At 36.3% G+C, this 18974-nt stretch overlaps 2 protein-coding genes across 7 annotated transcripts in view; one reads left to right on the top strand and one right to left on the bottom strand.

Moving 5' to 3' along the window:
• Positions 1–18974, top strand: part of GPR68 (G protein-coupled receptor 68) — a 57807-nt gene that overhangs the window by 12321 nt on the left and 26512 nt on the right. For 2 of the 6 annotated variants that reach the window (XR_009958520.1, XR_009958519.1), the window contains exons 2-4: positions 2822–3152; positions 4675–6628; positions 11334–11457. Coding sequence is in view for 1 of the 6 variants with exons in the window: in XM_062576834.1 (XP_062432818.1) it covers positions 4807–5883 (1077 nt within the window). In the remaining 5 variants the exon portion in view is untranslated. Of the gene's footprint in view, positions 1–2821; positions 3153–4674; positions 6772–11333; positions 11458–18974 lie in introns of those variants that run through there. The other 4 variants (XR_009958522.1, XR_009958521.1, XR_009958523.1 and 1 more) reach the window with 3 other exon arrangements.
• The window catches only part of DGLUCY (D-glutamate cyclase), a 42568-nt gene continuing 33512 nt past the window's right edge, over positions 9919–18974 (bottom strand). The window contains exons 13-15 of the mRNA XM_062576833.1: positions 17055–17174; positions 15282–15433; positions 9919–10392 (exon numbers count right to left, since the gene is read on the bottom strand). Coding sequence (XP_062432817.1) covers positions 10249–10392; positions 15282–15433; positions 17055–17174 — 416 coding nt within the window. The 3' untranslated portion in view covers positions 9919–10248. The remainder of the gene's footprint in view (positions 10393–15281; positions 15434–17054; positions 17175–18974) is intronic.

Genomic DNA, 18974 nt, shown 5'->3' with positions numbered 1-18974 from the left:
ATCCTTTTACATCATAATTTTTCTGATTCAATCCAGAAATTGTGTCATTTCCTCATACTCATCTTTAGTCATGCACCCTAATTTCCACCTTCTTCTACTTTATTTCTATTAAGGCTTTCTTAAGTGGCTAGGAACAAGGACAGACTTTAGAAAGAGAGGAGGGAGGTACAAAGGAATGATTCTGCCTTCCTTTCCCTCTGTCAGCTGGAGCATGGCCCCTTTGACACTGGGGAGCAGAAATAAGTTGGGGAGATGAAGCAGCCCTTCCTGAGTGTGTGGAGGAGACAAGAGGCAGAAAGAATATCTTATAATAGTAATAAAATGTGATTTGATTAACTTTTGCAGAAGCAATACTCAGTAACTAGCTGCCGTTTACCTGCTCTCAGTTCTTAGGTCATCTAATGCAGCTGTCAGAGCTGCTCTCCCTTGCTCCTGCTCCTCTCTCTCAGGTTTTGGGCCAGCCGGTCTCTGCCCGTTTTATATTGTCCCACGACTCCCAAGAGTCTGCTGCTGAACATATTCTTGCATCTTTACTTGGCCTTCCAGTTTTATGGAACAGAATCAAACCCATTTGACAAATCCTCAAGAGCTGTGCCAAGTGACTCTCTGGTCTGTCTTACATGGCAGGTGCAGGGACAGACTAAATAGCAAGAGATTTACTGTCACATATAGGCATATCACCATGTTACCCTCTCTGTCCTCTGTACACAAAGAAGTCCTTTGGCATAGTCCCTTTTTTTTTGTCTGCTGAGAGCATGTAGGTCTAATTGCAGGCATATCTCTTATGAGGCAAGCTGTAGCAATGTTCACTGAAACTGAAAAAAACTGCTCGGGCTCTACACTGTTACTCAGTCTGAGCTGCAGAGGCTGTTGTAAGTGGCTCTGAGCGATTTCCTGTACCATCAAACAGACATTGCTTAACGCATATAAGCTGCTCCATAGTTCATAGAGTTCTTACAGCTTAACTAGTGCAGGGCGGGAATGATGTTTTTGTCATCAGTTGGTGTACAAAGAAGTTTGGAAAGAAAAGAATCTGTTATTGAGCTGTTCAGTGACTAATGAAAGTTGGCTCATTTAAAACAAGAAAAAGTCAAGTTATTTAAAGCCAAGAGATCCTTGGCTTTATTTTTCATTTGGGAACAAGAAGGATGTTTGGAGTTCATCTGAATATCAAAAGTCTTCTAATTTGTTTCCAAGAGTTGGGCTCAGAGGGGTATCATCTAAATGATGTGAGCAAATGTGTGAGATAGAGAAGAATCCTGCCTGGAAATGTTTGCTGAATGAAGCAGACACTGAAAGTGATACAAAAGGTATTACATAAACTATGCTCTGAAAAATCACACAGCTGCATGGTTTCCATATTAAAGCTGTCTAAATGGAATGCCTGTGTGTTCCCATGCCTAACTGGTTTCAGCTTTATGATTATCTGCACCCCAGATGGTTTTCACAGAGCAAGTTTTTCATTTTTAACTCCTACTGTCCAGGCTAGGTCAGTATGTAACAGGGGAGCTATTCATATTTTCTTTCCCCTATTTTGTATCACCTTTCCTTTCCTTTCAGCTTTTACAGAGAGCTTGCAAGACATCGTGTATCGTGTTCTTATTAACAGGGTGGTCTTTAAAGCACCTATCCAAAGAAAAGCTGCCATTGCAGTACTTTGATACCAGCCTTGTTTGAAAAAGCATATAGTTTCACGCCCTGACCAGTGTATGAGCTATCCTTAGTACACTTGTTTTGGAGAGAAAGAAAAGGAAAGGTAAACTACGTTTATACTGCCCTCATCCGTGTCGCATTTGGCTGAGACTGTTAATAGTCAGCCAAGAGGGGACCAGAGGGCACAGAGGCGTCCCAGAGCCCATACACTGAGGAGGCTGAAACAAGGGAAGAATTTTCCAGGCTAACCACTGCCAATGACCAGAAGAGCAATATAAAACTGCTATTGTGCAAACAAGAATCTGGACCTTTGTTTTTCATCTTTGAAATCTGTTGTAAGACAATGAAAGGATAAGAGCGGTTTTGTTACCAGAGGGCAGAGAGATTCATAAAAGCCAGCCTTCTCTTCCAGCTCGCTGAAACAGCACACTCCAGCACTTCCTCCAGGAGCAGGAAACATTGCTGTAATCATAAGTGTATATTATATTAGAACAATATCATATCAATAAGACTTTTGCTGTGTCCTTTGTATTCTGTGTTCTGGCAAGACTTTTTAAGCTAAACAGATATGATTTTTACAACCAAATTCTCCATGACATAACCATAATTTAATAAAACACTTTGAGGTCATGAAGGAAAAGAAGAGTTTTGCAAAAAACAGTGTAATGGTGGAGTACATCTGCTTTTTCTCATACTGTGATCCATGTTCCTGGATGACACTGAACAAAACTTAGAGCTGTTGAACTATGCTAGACATAAAAAGACAGGCTTTTTAGACTATAACTAGGTATGTCAATCAATCTGCACAGACAAACCTTACATGCTGAAGCCACCAGAGTTGTATGCAGAAATTGCATCAAATAAAAATTTAAATACAATTATACTTGCTTTGGAGCTCCAGATTAGAAAAGGCAGGGTAACTAGAGGTTAACGAACCATTTTCAGGAAAGATTTGGGGCGTTTTCTTGCAGTGTGTGAAGCAGATGTCCTGTTGATAGAAATGCTGCATAATGTTTATCGTATCACTGAGACCAGCATAGTGCATTGGATGGTGTTAAAAGAGAGCTAATGACCTGTAACAGTCCTTTCAGAAATTTGCCTATAACTTCAGTGATTAATTCTTGCTGTACGTTTCTATGCTGCTAACATTATCATTATTATTCCATAGGGAAGGTTACAGCAATCTCCTGGACTGTTGATACCTGTGACTGGGTCCCTTCAGCAGCATTTCTCCTGTTGTACTTGATTTATCTGTAATAACTGTTGTGCCATCCACAATGTGGAGATGACTCTGTTTATCCCCTTAAATAACTACATAAGAGCAGCAGAGCAGAGCTTGTACTGTGCTAGACTCAACCTTTCACACAAGTGGACTGGGACAACAAAGGTAGAAGATTTGAGAGAGATGAGCTTGTGTTAGCCTGCCATTTTGTGACTGAAGCTATCTGAGATGCCCAAGGTGACCTCCAGCAAAAACAGGACCGATGTTCTTGCTGTTGGTAAGAAAAAGAAGAGAAACAAATGAAAAAGTTCTAATTCTTAAATGTTTTTGTGTGACCCTAAGATTTTGTTGTGATTTTAGTGGGATTATACCACACTGATTGAAGTTAAATATTATATGTCTTTGCAGGATTGGCCAGGCACTTCTCTTCTGTCCTGAAGGAAGTGATCTTTTTAATTTTGACAGGACTAAAGCCCAATACTATCTAAGAAGACATTAATATAAAAATGACTCTATTTTGTAGTAACATTCTCAAATGCTGCACCTCACAGTAATTTTACTGTAGAGTGTTGGCTGTTTTCATAAGTGTTGCCTTGGAAAAATTTGTATGTTCCTATACAGGGCAGAAGAAGACGACAAAAATACAAATTAGGATAGTAAACAGGAAAAAAGCAATAAGGCCTTTTCTTTCCCTGACAATGCTGTCTCCTTTTGATTGATCGTCCATGTTAACTGAAGCTTTAGGAAGCGTGTACAAATTGCTAATCTTCGCAAGAGTGTGCATTACAAGTGAGCATTTTGGGGAAGAGATTAAAAGAAAAACAGTCCTTCTGTTTCGCATCATCAGGTAAAATATACATCCTCCCTCCTAAGACTGGGGCTCAGTCTGCCCTGCTGTTTTCCAGTCTTGATCACTTGTGCCAGGAGTCACTGAACATATGGGTTTAATAGCTATGAGCTGGCTCGAGGGTGACCTTTCCTAGTTAAACTGACTGCTAACCCACTGGCAGCAGTGACTTTTTAAGTGTCTTGAATAGTAATATTATGTAGTATAGAAAAGGTTTTTATGGGTAGATATTTGGATTACAGATCCTTTAGATGAACATAATTATAATCAAATATAATGTAGATAAACAAAAGAAAAGATACAAAGGTATAGATAATATTAAATAGGTAGTTTGGGGAGTCTATGGCAAATAAGGAATCTGTAACATGATATACTGTAGGACAGATTTTACCAAATTTTTACAGGAGTCCTCCTGACAGAGAAAGCATACTTTTGGAATTGTGTTTACAACCAACTGTATAAAATAGGCTGCTAAAAATTCCATCTTTAAAATCCTCATGAGTTGAACTGCAAGGTCCATGGTATTTTGTATCTTACAGGAAATTTTGAAAATGGAAATGAAAAACCAGCTGTCTTTGTGCACCCTGCAGCATCCTCTAAAGGAGTCTGTATAGACTATTTTGCCTGAGAAATATCATCATCTTGGATAAATCAAATTACTGCTTTTGTGCCTCATCTGTAAACAGAGATTATATTTCTTCACCTTACAGATACTTGTAAAGCTAAATTGATAAATGGTTATAAACTGCTTTGGAAGCCTTTGATAGAAGATACTGTATGTGTGCGCAGTACTAGGACTTATTGACACAAATTATGATTTCCCAGACAGGCTTTATCTTCCATCAAAGACCAAAAGAAAATTGAAAGCTAGGAAAAGGCAGCTTACTGAAAACCGTACGAAATATTTTACAACAGTATTCCTCTTAAAGATTTTCATGTGTTTTACCCTCAGGTTATTAACATCCTTCAGCAAGCCATCACCTCAAGATAAAGGTTTTGTGGAAGAAATAAATGATATATGAAACTGAATGAAATTAAGTTTTACACCTCTCCATTTGGGACCCTGATGAGTGACAGGTAGAAGATGAATTTCACAGAGAATGCAACTGAGAAGTGCACTGTTGATCACAATATCCACCAGACTTTATCCCCTGTGGTATACATATTTGTGTTTGTATTAGGTTTCCCTGCAAATTGCCTCTCACTGTACTACGGATATCTGCAGATCAAGGCTAAAAATGAATTGGGTATCTATCTTTGCAACTTGACTGTAGCAGACCTGTTGTACATTTTTTCTTTGCCTTTCTGGCTCCAGTATGTTTTACAGCATGACAACTGGACCTACGATGTACTGCTGTGCAAAATCTGTGGCACTCTTTTGTATGAGAATATTTATATCAGTGTGGGCTTCCTCTGCTGCATCTCCATAGATCGCTATCTAGCAGTAGTGCACCCTTTTCGCTTTCACCAGTTTCGGACACTGAAGGCTGCTGCAATTGTGAGTGCTGTTATCTGGGCCAAAGAAATCGTGACGTGCTGGTTTGTCTTTACACATGGGGAGATCAGTATGGATGCTGACAGCCATGTGGTGTGCTTTGAGCATTACCCCATAAAAGACTGGGAGCATAATGTCAATTACTACCGCTTCTCCGCTGGCTTCCTTTTCCCCTTCTTTCTGCTGGCCTTTTCTTACTGTGGAATTTTACGAGTTGTCCACAAGAGTCATGGCACTCAAAAGAAGAAGAAAATTCAAATTAAGAGACTGGTTTCAAGCACTGTTTTCATTTTTTTAGTTTGCTTTGGACCATACCACATCCTACTTGTAGTTCGCAGCTTGTTTGAGAATGACTGCTCATTTGCTCAGAAAATATTTAATATTTACCATGTTTCGCTCCTGTTGACTACCTTTAACTGTGTTGCTGATCCAGTGTTGTACTGTTTTTCCAGTGAAAGCACTTACCAGAACTTTGCCAAGATGCGAGACTCTTGTTTAACATCTTTAGGATGTCTTAGGACTGAGACTAAGGAAACCTACCAGCTGAATGCTCCAGAAACCCTCAACAAGCCACAGGATGAGCAACAGCCAGCATTATTACAAAGATCAGATGATATCACTGGAATAAAAGACTCCTCTACAACTAACTTAGGCAGTCTAGAGTAGTCATCAGAAAAGAATACTCATCCAAAATCTCGACATATGACTGTGTTGTGTATGCATCTGATTTATCCATGTATTACAACTATTTTACCTCTCAAAGACTTATTAGCTATGCAATATAGTGAGGTAGTTTCTAGAGGTACTTGGACCTTGACCACAGTGAGGAAAGTATAAACTAAGAGTTCAGTTACAATCACATGTCTACTGCCATTATGGTGCAACTCAGAAACTGTTGTCTTGTCACTCAACTGTTGTTGATGACTGCATTGGCTGAAATAAGCTAGTACTCATGGTGTGGATCTGCTGAAACTGTCATTAACTGCTGTCTGTTTGTGCCTGTAGCATCTAGAGAAAAAGAATTCTCAAAAAGCTGTCATTTCTTTTGAAAAAGTTGGAGACCGAACAAATAAAATGTCCCCATAAGTAGTTTTAAAAGAAAACAAAAAATCTTATGTGCATCTTTTCTGTAAGTCTGTAAAATAATTCTTCCTCAAGCCCATTTCAAGTTCTGCACAGACCTTGTCAGAACCTGCCTCCTAAAACAACCAATCAAATAATGTGAGATGTTCTGGAAGAGCATGCACAAGAAACTCACCACCTGCTGAGACCTTCAATCCATTAATTGACAACTGATCTCACATTGCTGAACCTCATCATCAGGCTCCTATTGACTTTAAAAGGTATCAGATTATCAACAGGCTCTGATGGGAAAAATAATTCAGTCTGTGGACTTCGAAAAGAACAGGAGGTTGGTAGTTCATGAGGTGCTTTTAATCCATCCAGTTCTTTGAGTCACTGTGTTCAAAGATAAATTCAGTTTAATCTGAATTCCATTAAACCTTGCTAAGATTTGGATTATGTCCTTGCAAATATATCTTGTGTAGCACAAACCATGCAAGCAATTAAATAACAGTGCATTGCCAGTGAATCTGTTAAATGGATTGAATTTAAATTTTGTGTTCACTGATAGACATTACACTTCAGGGTCTAGTCATTTTTCAGTAAATACAGTATCAAAAATATGATGTACGGATGATCTGTGTGTTTTCTAATTTAGAAAAGAGAAACAAAATACAGGAATAACTAGAGATAATGACAGTTAAAGAACTGGGAGTTGTGCTCTATCCTTTTGCTTCTATCAGCACTTCCTCTCTAGTTTCTTATTTTTATTTGTTATACTAAGGAATCCCGTCCATTTCTTGTCATCTGATCATCATACTTTCTTGCATCTGAACTGTTATACTATGAGTATTGCCTTTATGAATAATTTTGCTGCTTCCTCTGCTTTCAAACCTTCCTTGAAACACCTCTATCCTTCTGCAACCCACAGTTGATAAGTAGATGCAGCAGAATAACCATTTTTTTTCCAGAAGATTTTCTAGACAGACCTGCATCTGGTATCTCAAAGATGTCATTGTATGCATCCTTGTTTGTCATACAATACATTCTTAAAAGCCAATACATTCTAAGTGTTTTCTGGAAGCCACCTTGAGAGGGCAATGTTAAATAAATAATGCCTTTATTATTTTCTTCCTATATTTATTCAGCCTGTGTTTGATATAACTATCTTCTGGCTTTGGCCTACAGATTCCATTTAAGAATCTACAGATCCTCTTCTCCCCTCCTTTTAAAGGAAGGATTCATGTCCTCACTCCCAACAGGGGATTAGATTTGCTTAGATTAACATTTGGTTTGTTTAATTCTTTTACATTTCTTTATGCTTAGACCACTCACCATGCTGAATTAATTACCTTGTATATGCATTTTTCTTCTGTCAGTGCTGCTTAGCCTTACTTTTTCCTAATCCTTCCCCTAGACTCTTCTGCCGTTCTATATCTGGGTTGTAAGGCAGGGGTTCCAAGTTGCCATAACGCCGTGCTTGTGTGTTGTTAGGAAAAGTTGCTGGGATAGCCACGTCTTCAACTGCTCAGACTCCATGATCTGACATGCTGTAAGACACATACATGGTTTGTTCTAAGATGAAATATTTGTTGCCCTGTTTATGCTTCACTTTTTTTTACAGTTAGCCACGTTGTTTCAGTTAGCCAGCTGGAAGGCAGAGCATGCCATATTGCAACCAAATTGTTATCTGACAGATTAAGACTTATTTGAGTTGATGCATTTCTGGTGTCAACTTTAGCTCAGCTGCTGCAGTTTAGAAGAAGGAAACTTGTGTAATGGAGTCCAGCATTTTGTTACAATTCTCAACATTGAACCTATTGACCATGAAGGGAAGGATCTGGGGTTCTTTTTTCTAAACATGAAGTCAATACTTCATTGATTCTTCCTACATAGTACTGCCAGGTTTGGGCTGCAGAACTAGCTGCCAGGTAAGGACTGCAATCCTCAGAACCTTTCTCTCTGTTTCATGCAAAACATAGTCAAACAGCGGTCTGATGACGGCAGACAAAGATGTGCTACACATTGCTATCAGATTAAATCAGGGGCTTCACATGCAACAGACAAAGCGATTACTCTCTTTCTCTGAAATGTGTTTTTTAATAAATCATTACATTTTATATTTCTTAACCAAATCTGACTGTTAAAACCTGTATTTTGGAAAGAAGACAGCAAAAGCTTACCAAATCACATAGACTCCTATATATTACACCTGTTAGTGTAACATGTCAGTAGACTACTGAGCATGTAGGTGCACATGTCCACACAGAAATAAATTAGCTGTGACATTTTCCAAACAGACTTTTCAAAATAATGCCAATTTAATTTGTGGGCTCTACACACCAGTTAAGTTATGCTGTCCTCTGGGGTTAATGGCTTTAGGAAAAAGTTCAAGCATTCATATGAAATATGTTACTTACTTAACAGTTAGAGTTTGGAGACATCTGAAGAAGTTATTTTCTATTTGAGAAACTTGAGAAATAATTTCACTGCAACTTCCTTCAAGAAGGTTTTGAATAAAATGAATATAAAATGAGGAGTGAGCCTTAAAATAAACACTAGGGAGTTTTTATAAGTCTGAATGTCTATCAGCAAATCTGGCTTTGAAATTTCTCTCTCTCATGTATGTTCTACTCTAAGTCTTTAACGGCTATGCATCCTCAATGAATTCAGAAAATCAATGTTTGAAGTACAAGTGGTATTGTCAAGACAAATGTGACTGATTTTTCTTATTCTCAAAAAGTTACATGCATCTCTTACAGGAGGGCAAGAACATTAAATTCACCTGCTCAGAAGAAAAGTAGATATAAAATGTTCCTAGCTGCTGAAAGTCCACATTCTTTTGGGGAAAAAAAGTGGTCTGAACTGGTCCTGTTAAAGCACTACGGAGTGATGCTGTCCTTGGGCACTGATTATAACCACTCTGAGACCTAAGGCATCATGTCTGAGAGGCCCAGTGTAAAATGTATCACATCCTTTCTGCTGTGAGGACTGATTGCTGACAGAACTTTTGCACTGATGATCTCTGGTGTTATAATAAAAACACAGCTTTTCAGGACACCACTCAGGCACATTTCAGAACTGCTTGTCATGTACTGGTGCAATCTCACCAAGAGCTGAATTTCTATAACGGAATTCATCTATACTTTCATTTACATAAAATTATTTCATACTGAATGCCAAGGTTCTTTAATTTCTAATCATGCTTTATTTTTTAACCATTGACTTTAATCACTGTTTACAAATTTAATTCCTTTATCCTTTAAAATAGGATGCCCTAAAACGCCCACAGCATTTCCACGTTACCTAGAAAGGGACTAAATTTATAAATAATAAACTACTAATGTGAGGGAGACAAGCAGCATAGCCCATCCTTCACGTGGAAATGCCGCAAAGCTATCCTTATGTTCACCAGATCAGTTAAAGTTTCAGCAGTCATCCACCAACAGCACAGTACAGACTTAGAGGGGCTACAAGAAGCATGCAGGGGAGCCGTATTTAAAAGTTTTCATGGATGTGCTGTAACGCTTACTGTGTTTGATTTTGAACCTCCCCCCTTCATCTGTTTCTCCAGCACATGGTATTTTTACCGTGTTACTTCCTGCTGCAGCTATAAGGTTAATAAAACAGGAACAGCAATTCAATAACATTTCATTTTAATTATAATTTTTCTTTGTAAAGCCAGATCACCTCTTAGTATATAATATCATTTAATATCCATTATCTATTATAAGATTACAGGAGAAAAAAAGGCAAATCAAATGCTCATGATCATATCCCCTTCCCGCTTCTCGGAGATGTAAGGGTAACGATAAAAGTTTGTGCATGGTTGAGACACTAAACATGAAAAATCGGATACTTAAGAGACATAGAACCATCTCTATCTGATTTTTTTTCTAACCTGTAAATAGATTAGGAATAAGGAAATAAAATAGGAGAAATTCCTGATTTTGAAATCATTAGGGGCAGTCACTGCTGCACTTCTTGCAGCAGCTTTTCAATCATAAGCGAATGCGTGTTGTAGAAGGGCAGCCCGTCCACTTCCATTTCTAGACTGCCAGTTCTTCCACTGCGGACACCATGCTGCACAAGTGTTTTCAGAAACTTTTCTTCCTTTAAAAAAAAAAAGAAATACAATTTTGTTAAAATCCTGATTCAGGCAAGAATGTTCCTCAAGTGCTTTTTCTTTTTTTAAACCTAGGGAGACTCTGACCATATCTTCCAGGTTTATTTTAGTTACAATTTGTAAAACACTGCCATTTAATTTGGACCAAAGAATATGCTTAACGGTCGGAACTTAGTGACTGACAAAGGTAGTATTCATGGCTACTATTTAAAATAAAACAAACACACACGCATTATAGAAACCTGATTTCTTTCTGCCTGGTTTCAAAATCCTAAATTGCACAAATCACAATCACACAATCAGAGGAATCCAAATACCTCAAAATCTTTTGTTTCCAAAACCTAGTAGCTAACTGCAGATGCACAAAAAAAAAAAAAAAAAAAAAAAAAGACCAACAGGAAAGAAGGATACATCAAGAAAAAAAAGGTTACAGAGGTAAAGGTACCAGAATGGGCTGCACAACCACTTTCCTTCCTGCTTCTTTAGAGATTCCTACCTGCCTTTTACTCTGTGTCCTCTGTTTCTGTTGATTTTTTAATGAGAATTCTGGTTGCTTAAGGGATGAATAAAAAGAAAACCCTGAAATAGTACATAATTTCCTTCGTTTAGAACTACAACTCAATTTCATGTTTATAATAGTTATTTTTCTTGCCTAACAGTAATGTAAGCAGATAAAGCATGTTCTAAGTTGAGCTGTTAATGTACACAGAGGGAACAAACTCCTTGATTGAGCGACAAGGGTCAGTTAGCATTGCAAGGTAAAAGGATGAGACAAAATCAGGTCTGAAAAAAAAGTAATTCTATGAGCAGAGAAATTAGAAGTGCCTGGTTTCCGATGCAGTAAAGTCTAGCAGATTTGCTCCTAAATGTTTTTGTGAAAAGCCATAGCTTCAGTAGCAGCATTAAAAGGGGTCTCTCTTCTCTCTAGGTATTCATTTTTGTGAAATTTGCCAGAATCTCAAAAGGTTGAAACCTCTCCCCTTCTATCAAATTTTGAACCTGCTGTTCAATTTCAACCAAGCTGTTTGTAGGGGACACTGCCAACAAGACAGGTAATGGGATCATATATGCCTTTTTTTCCTATATATGTAAATACAGATATTTATAGAACACTGTGCTGCAATAATGACACATTCCATTTTCTACAGTTATGATAAAAAGCCTTTTAGGGTAGCAGTGCATAAATTATCTGTTCTTTCAAGAATCTTTGAGAATTTTGGAGATAGATTCAAAATGTTATTCTAGCTACTCTGCTTTTCATTTGACGTTAAATGTACTCATTACAACTCTTTATAATGCCTTAGCATTTACTACAGAGAGAATTTATTTCTTTAATTCAGTTAATAAAAAGCCTAGTTATGTCTTAGCTTCCCTCCCCTATCCCTTATCCCACTATAATTTACATAATGCCTTTTAAATAGTCACAGACATGTCTTTTTGTTTTTTTCTTTGCTAGCAATGTCTTTTCTGGTCTTTGTTCTACTGTTTTTATTTCCATTTGTGTGAGATCCTGCTTTGATGGAAATTGCTACTGAAACTGCCTTACCAATGTCCTTGACAGACAGTCCTACAGCTTGAAATACATTCTTGTTGTTGCACAATGATATCTACCAAAGTCCTTTAGCTCCTTTAAAAAAATAAATGACCAAAAAATTTATAAAGTTAAAATGTCTAATATTCTCTTATGAAATGCTTTGGGCTTTTTCTGGGAAGGCTTCTAAACCATACAGACTACAATATCTTCAAACTTGAAGTTTGACATGGATTTTACATATTATTGTATATAGTAAAAATATAAACACTTCTGGAGGAATTAAATCATATCTTGTATTGTGAATTATAGAGTTTTTATTATAAGCTGGCAACCTGCTTTTTAAATGTGCACTATAAATATCTGTCTCATATTTGCTGGTAATGCATCACTGTTCACAAGCGTAACAATAACCACTGCTTTTCTATTAAAGAAAAACTGAGCAGTTACATGTTGTCAATCTTGAAGTCATGCAACAATACAGCAATGATACAGCTATTAGGGAAATTATTTGGATACGTTACATAAGAAGTGCCATTTGTCATTTATAGAATTATAAATGTATTTCAGCTTACATAATATGAATGATCCTTTTGTAAATATAAGCATCTGACCTTTCTACATGAAGGGGATTTCTCTTTGTACTGAGACTTTCTACATGCAAAGTGGCAAATTAGTGGCAATATCACAGAAGAGAAACTTCAATTGGATAAGCAAAATTTCTTCCTTATTTTTAGTTGTTTCTCATAAATGTTTACATGTCAGAGATCTCTGATCTGCTTACAGGGGAAAAAAAGACTTGATTGATTAATATTGTAATTACATCTGATAAACCATATTCTATCATCAAATTTCATTGTTTCCATTTGTAAGGATCTGCACGATGTACATGATGCTTCCTCAGCTCTGAAGTGGTGCAATTCACTCACAGATCTCTGTTTAGCAAATAATTGTGTTTGAGCAGAGCAAGATTCAAATTAATAGCAAAAAAACCTTGTTAATTTACTCTTTATTTCTGAAAAACTCCCTTGTGAATGACAAAACTAATAAAGAATTCTAAAACGTCATATTTTTATATATTGCTCATTTATATAAAAATTCATATTTATAGGTTATAGTTCCAAAATAAATATTATACAGTTCATTTTTAATATTAATAATGAGTTCAGTAATAAAACAACTGTCTAACACATTAATCTGGTTGTGAGACATAAGAAAATGCAGAATCATTTATAGGATGTTCCATGTTAGATACCTTTGCTTATATTAGAATTAATATTCCTCTACAGTTACCTCACTATAAAAGTACCAGTTACATCTGAAAAGTCAAACCAATATTGTACTAACTAACTGACATAATCATGATTCAGCTCATCAGTTGCAAAGTAAGAAAAGATTGTTTAGATAAAATTGATTTTTTCTAATCAAGTTCTCAGCACAGAAAAAAATGCTTCTTGGTGTCTCTCATTAAGATATATGTGAAGAATAACCTATAACTTGAGAACACTCTTGTTGAGTGGGACTGGAGAGCTCCACAGTTCAGGGTTTTGTTGCAATGCAATCCTAATACTGCTTAAAGATTAATGAGAGTGCAAAGAAATAACCTTGTCTTCTTTCCAGTTATGCTTGCTTCTACAAACAGATAATATAAACACTGAAGTGGATATGGCAGTGCTTTTTATCTTATCAGAATAATCATTACTGCATTAAAAGAAACTGCATGGGGCAGAAACTAGCCACAGAAACCATAAATGGCCTTATTTTATTTATTTTTTATTTATTTTGTTTTTATTTTTTTTACGCTAATGGAGTATGTGAACTCTAACGTGTGCAGGCTCAGGAAATCTCCTATAGTGTTTACTGTTCCATGATTTATAATTAAAGGTACCATATTCTCTTGCCAGATAATTTGTCATTTTCTTTCTTCTCACAAAACTGTTTCCATTAATTTTATCTGAATAGATTTTACTATTGAACTTTCAATAGAAATTCCCACTATTGGTTCATTATCAACATTGCCATCTCAATAATTTAGTAAAACAAAAGCAAGAAGTATTTCTTGTATATGATATCATGATATCATATTTAATTACAATATCTCATTATCAAGAATTTTGATCATACTAGTTTTTAGGATATGTAAATATAAAGGGAAATGAAGTATATGTAACTGAAAAGAAAAAGAAAAATATAATTAATCTTTAATTTTGGAGCTGAAAGGTGCCATATGTTTTGTTAAGTACCTAAGGCTGTGCTAAAAGTTGGGATCAGTTTTATTTATATGTATGTCCCTTATGTAAGGACTCAAAACACGAACAATTGAAAACGAGTACTTTTTCCACAAAGTTAAACTACGAAACTATTACAAGACAAAATGGAGGCCAGAAGATCAAAAGCTGCACCAACAGCTTTGACAGTCAGGAGGATGAAGTCTCTTACTGGATATAAATCAGCGCAGCCTACTTCAGCCTCTGGTTTGCGGCTCCCCGTGCCAGGGCAGGGAAGGGGGAGTTCCATGAACCTCGTATTCTTCTCTCCACCCTACGCGCCTGCTAGTGGCCTCTCTCAGAGGCGGAAGACTGAGCTAGAAAGACCTCTGATCTGAACTAGCGGAAGCTCATACGCTTTTAGACTTTTATGTAATCTAATCAGCTTTAAGCACAAAAGTAAACTTTGCTTATACACTAAACTTCATCGCAAAATTTTGTAGCTCTCCAAACTTAACTTAATTATCAGGCATCACCACAAAACCCCCTCAACTTTTAGCAACATAATCATATTTAAGAGGGAGGTAGATAAGGCTGTATTTCCAGACAGAAGATGCTGGTACTACAATTTTGAAGAAATTAGTGAAACTTCAGAACTCTTTATTTGAACCCTCCATTTTTTTAAACTGGTTTGTCCAGCTACTCATAGAAATCACTAGCTCGTGTGTGCAGAGGAAACAGAATCACATATTCTAATGTGAATGTAGTGCTGCTGAGGGGATTTTGACAGTCACTGAAACTGACGTTTTTTTTATATAAAAACAGAATATTTTAGCAGACAGGATTTCTTGCACTGCCCGTTAAATTGTAGCACAGTTCCACACGTGAAGTTGCACCACAAGGAATAAGTTTGTTTCTGAGGATTTTTTGTGTTCATTCTGCCTTGAATCCTTTACAGTCTATTCCGATAACAGTGTAGATGCTTGTTAACCAAGAACCCCTGCAAAGCCACCAAGAGATGCATGAAAGTAATGACTTCTATGCTACTAAATTAGGCTGGGAAAGGTTTAGTGGCTGGTAACTGATTCCACTGACATGTCACAAGGAAGTCACAACTCACTGACTCTACAAAAATTACCTTTGTAACAGATGGAAGTGCAGATAGCCAGACCATCTTCTTAGATAACTGTGGAAACCCAACAGCTTTCCTCAGATAGCGATCATGTATTTCACAAGTGCTGAGAATATACAGAGCACAAGCAATGGCATAGCCTCCCCAGTTTGAGACCCCTGCAAAGAAAAAGTCACCATGAAACCATGTTAAAAAAAAAAAAAAAAAAAAAAAAAAAAAAAAAAAGTTATGGTAAATATACCTAACCTGCATAAGTCATTAAGCACTGAGTCTCCAGTAATGATGCTGGCATGGAAGTGGGGTATGAATTAACTATTGATGTTAATTGGGAAGTTATTTCAGAAATACATAATCACTTAAGATATTAAAAGGTTTTCATTTAGTATATTGTAGGCCAGTATTTAACATTGAATTTCTGCAAGTTTCCCTCTAACTTAGTCTGTGGTTCATTTTTTCCAACCAAATCAAAACCTCAAATGGACATGGTCTATAAAACAATTCTACTTGGCTTAATGTGAAATCCATGAACTTTAATGAGCTCTGTTAGATCTCAGTGTCTTTAACTTTTAAGTGCACAGAGGTAAGAGATTTCGATAAAGTATCATAAACCAGGCAAATTTTTGCTGATGTTAGATTTTATAATGGAACATGGTAACATTTGAGAGAATTCCTTTTTGATCACAAATGATGACTGATTAAAGGATTCGGCTATTTCATGAGATATGAAGCCATGGTAAAACTAATTGTCTTGATGATGTATCTTTGGAGTAAGTGCAACATACAACTCCATTCTAATGGCATTAATATCTGTAAATTATTGGGTCAAATCAATCCAAACTGTCTTTTAAACAGTGTTTGGCAGCTTTTCTGTTAAGATTATATTGGAGAATGTTAGATTTGAAACTTGCTGCGAGAAGCTATCACTTGTACCTGGCACCTTTTCCAGAGATGTAGAAGAGCCAAATTTTCAAAAAGTGTAGAAATCATATTCATGCATGGAGTCTTCCCCACTTAAACATATCTGAACACATCCCCCTCCATGTTTTCCTTTGCAGAAGTAGATACAATTATCACCTCAGTTCCATTCCTCCTCAACAATTTGCTCTTCTAGTATCAGCAGTGTTAGAAAGCTAGATGCTATCTTCTTTCTTTTCAAGTATCTGGGAGTCACTTGCACTGAGCCTCATGGAGCACTCAGTTCATAAATTGGTCCTTGCTAATAGGTCTCTCAGTATGAATTTTATTTAATGCCGATCAACATGTTAGGCTAGAAAGGAATTTCAAATATAGCAATCAACTTTTTGTTATATTCAAATTTACATTGTACAGATACCCTGGAGTGGCTGTTGAAAGGATTTGTCATCTTTTCATGTAAGAGCAGCATCATTGATTTAGGCACGATGGAGTTACAGTCACAGAAGCTGATCAATTATACCAAGAATTCATATGTGCATAGATTTTTTTTTAATGTTCAAATAAACCACTGTTCTCCAGTCTTCCTTGGTATTTCATTTAGGTGTGAGTTTTCAAGAATAGTCAGGAGTTACATAAGCATTTTCCAATTAAGTGCACTTTCTCGACTGAATAGCCTGTTTTCAGTCATTCCTGCTAGAGCTGTAGTTGATTAACTATTCAGAAAATTGACGTAATAGATTTGTTTGTTAGCGATGACTCGGTCATATAAAGAATGGCTCATATGGATTACTTGGTAACACATGCTTTCTTTTAAATTATCTTCTCAAATATCAAATTCCCTCTCCCCACAAAAAAATCTCTTACCAGCTACCACAGTAAAATCGGCTTCAACATCACAAGCTATAACATCTCCATTTTTTATGTACTTCTTTACAGCATCTTTTACTTTGCCCATTCCTAATTCATTTCCTCCATCTCCAACACCTTTATTAAAAGAGGAAAAGACCAAATGTGTATGAAACCAGCATAAATATAGCAATCTATTTATAAACTATATCTTGTGTTTCCCAAGACTCCCTGTGACAGTTTGTATCTCCATGTAAGATGCTTTACCTCCCTTTTCATCAAGGTGTCTAAGATCAGAAGGTATAAAGAAATAGGTGAAAGCATCACTTTATCCTATGGTAACCTGTAAGTATACAGAATGTATGCTATACTGGTGCAGTGAAACGAAAATGAATTTGTCAGATGCTCATGAAGAGCAGACAGAACTAAGAAAGTAAACTTACTGCTTATGGAAGGCCTTAAACAAGTGTTCTCGATAATGCGTTACGTGAGTTCATTAGCACAAACAGAAAAAAAAAAAGATAGAAAATGAGTCCCAAATAAAGTGAAAAATCAACCTTGGATTCTATGATAAAGCAAGCATAGAAAACTTTGGCTTGTTGTGAGTGCATTTCTTCTAATGAAAGGTAGACATTTTTGCAGAAAGATGCAAAATGTATGTAATGTCTTTGGAAGAAGTAGGACTTTCTGCACTGGTAATCTGTTCCCTACAGATTACTGTCATTGTGCTGCGGTGTACAAAAAGCCCAGCTCTGCGTACTGCGTTTGTTTGAAATGTTCGTATGTTCTGGGTGGTGCCTCGATTTTTGTTGGTCAAAGAGAAACACTGTATTTGTCTTTCAAAAATCAGCAGTATCAATGATTTTAGTAAAATCAGTGGGACCTCTGCCATTTCTGAAAAATCATGGGCTGTGTTTGGGACATAAAATTATTAAATATCATTTAGAGACTCGGAGCTAAGGATAAAGCAAACTAACAGCTTATGTGAATACTGGATTGTGCTTTACGAAGCTTATCAGATTTGTCTCTTATCAGTATAAAAAGATGCAAAAAAATCCATTCATTTAAACAGAAATTAATGTTTCTCTTTTACCTGTTAGTTTAAGTGGCATCTTCTTAAGTTTGAAGATTTTTAGAGAAAAACACTAGTTAATGGTTGTGAAGTGGAATGTTCATTTGCAGAACAGTGAAGAGTGCCAAATCCTCATTGAATTTGAAATGTGACAAATGCGTAGCATGTGTTACAGGAGAGAAATTACAGTATTTATAATTTACATTTGAAGCACTGCACATTGATTAAAAATTAACATTTTTAGTACTTACATAAATATTTCATTTAGATTTGTACTGAATTTCTTCCGTAAGTGATGTTCAAAGTTATTTTTCAGCAGCAGTTTTGTATCTAGCTCCTAAAGTCTGCATGTTCAAAGGGGAGTATAACTGAGCGACATGACTTAAATGTAAGGATTGTAATGGCTAAATCTCAAGAAACTTTTTACAAACCAGGCATAATCTATTGATGAACATATAAAGCTTGGGACATATTTTTCTTCAGTATTTATTATTTTGCCACTAAACAGCTAATTCTTCTTTCTCAGAATTGTCTGCCTTAATATGCTACTTACTTACATTTATTTCAGCATGGGGATTCAATGGTGCTTTCTGAAACCTGTTTGTTGATAATATTTTACACATAGCATATGACATAATCACGGAGCTTCTATCATCATATATAGATATGGTAGTTAGGGCTGATTTTTAAGAATTTTCACTGAACACTTTCATTTTTCTTATATTTAAAACCTGAAATTTTGCTGTTAGCATTCTTTAAAAAAGGCTAAAATGGCTAAAAAGGCTAAAAAGGATGTCTTTCAAACATCCTTCAGAGATCATGCAGTTTCTTTAATAGTGAAAGATATGAATCTGTTGCTCAGATAT

The sequence above is a fragment of the Rhea pennata genome, chromosome 5, assembly GCF_028389875.1.
Source record: "Rhea pennata isolate bPtePen1 chromosome 5, bPtePen1.pri, whole genome shotgun sequence".
Classification (NCBI taxonomy): Eukaryota; Metazoa; Chordata; class Aves; order Rheiformes; family Rheidae; genus Rhea; species Rhea pennata.
The sequence above is the reverse complement of the archived record's forward strand: the minus strand, read 5'-3'. Positions and strand labels throughout refer to the sequence as shown.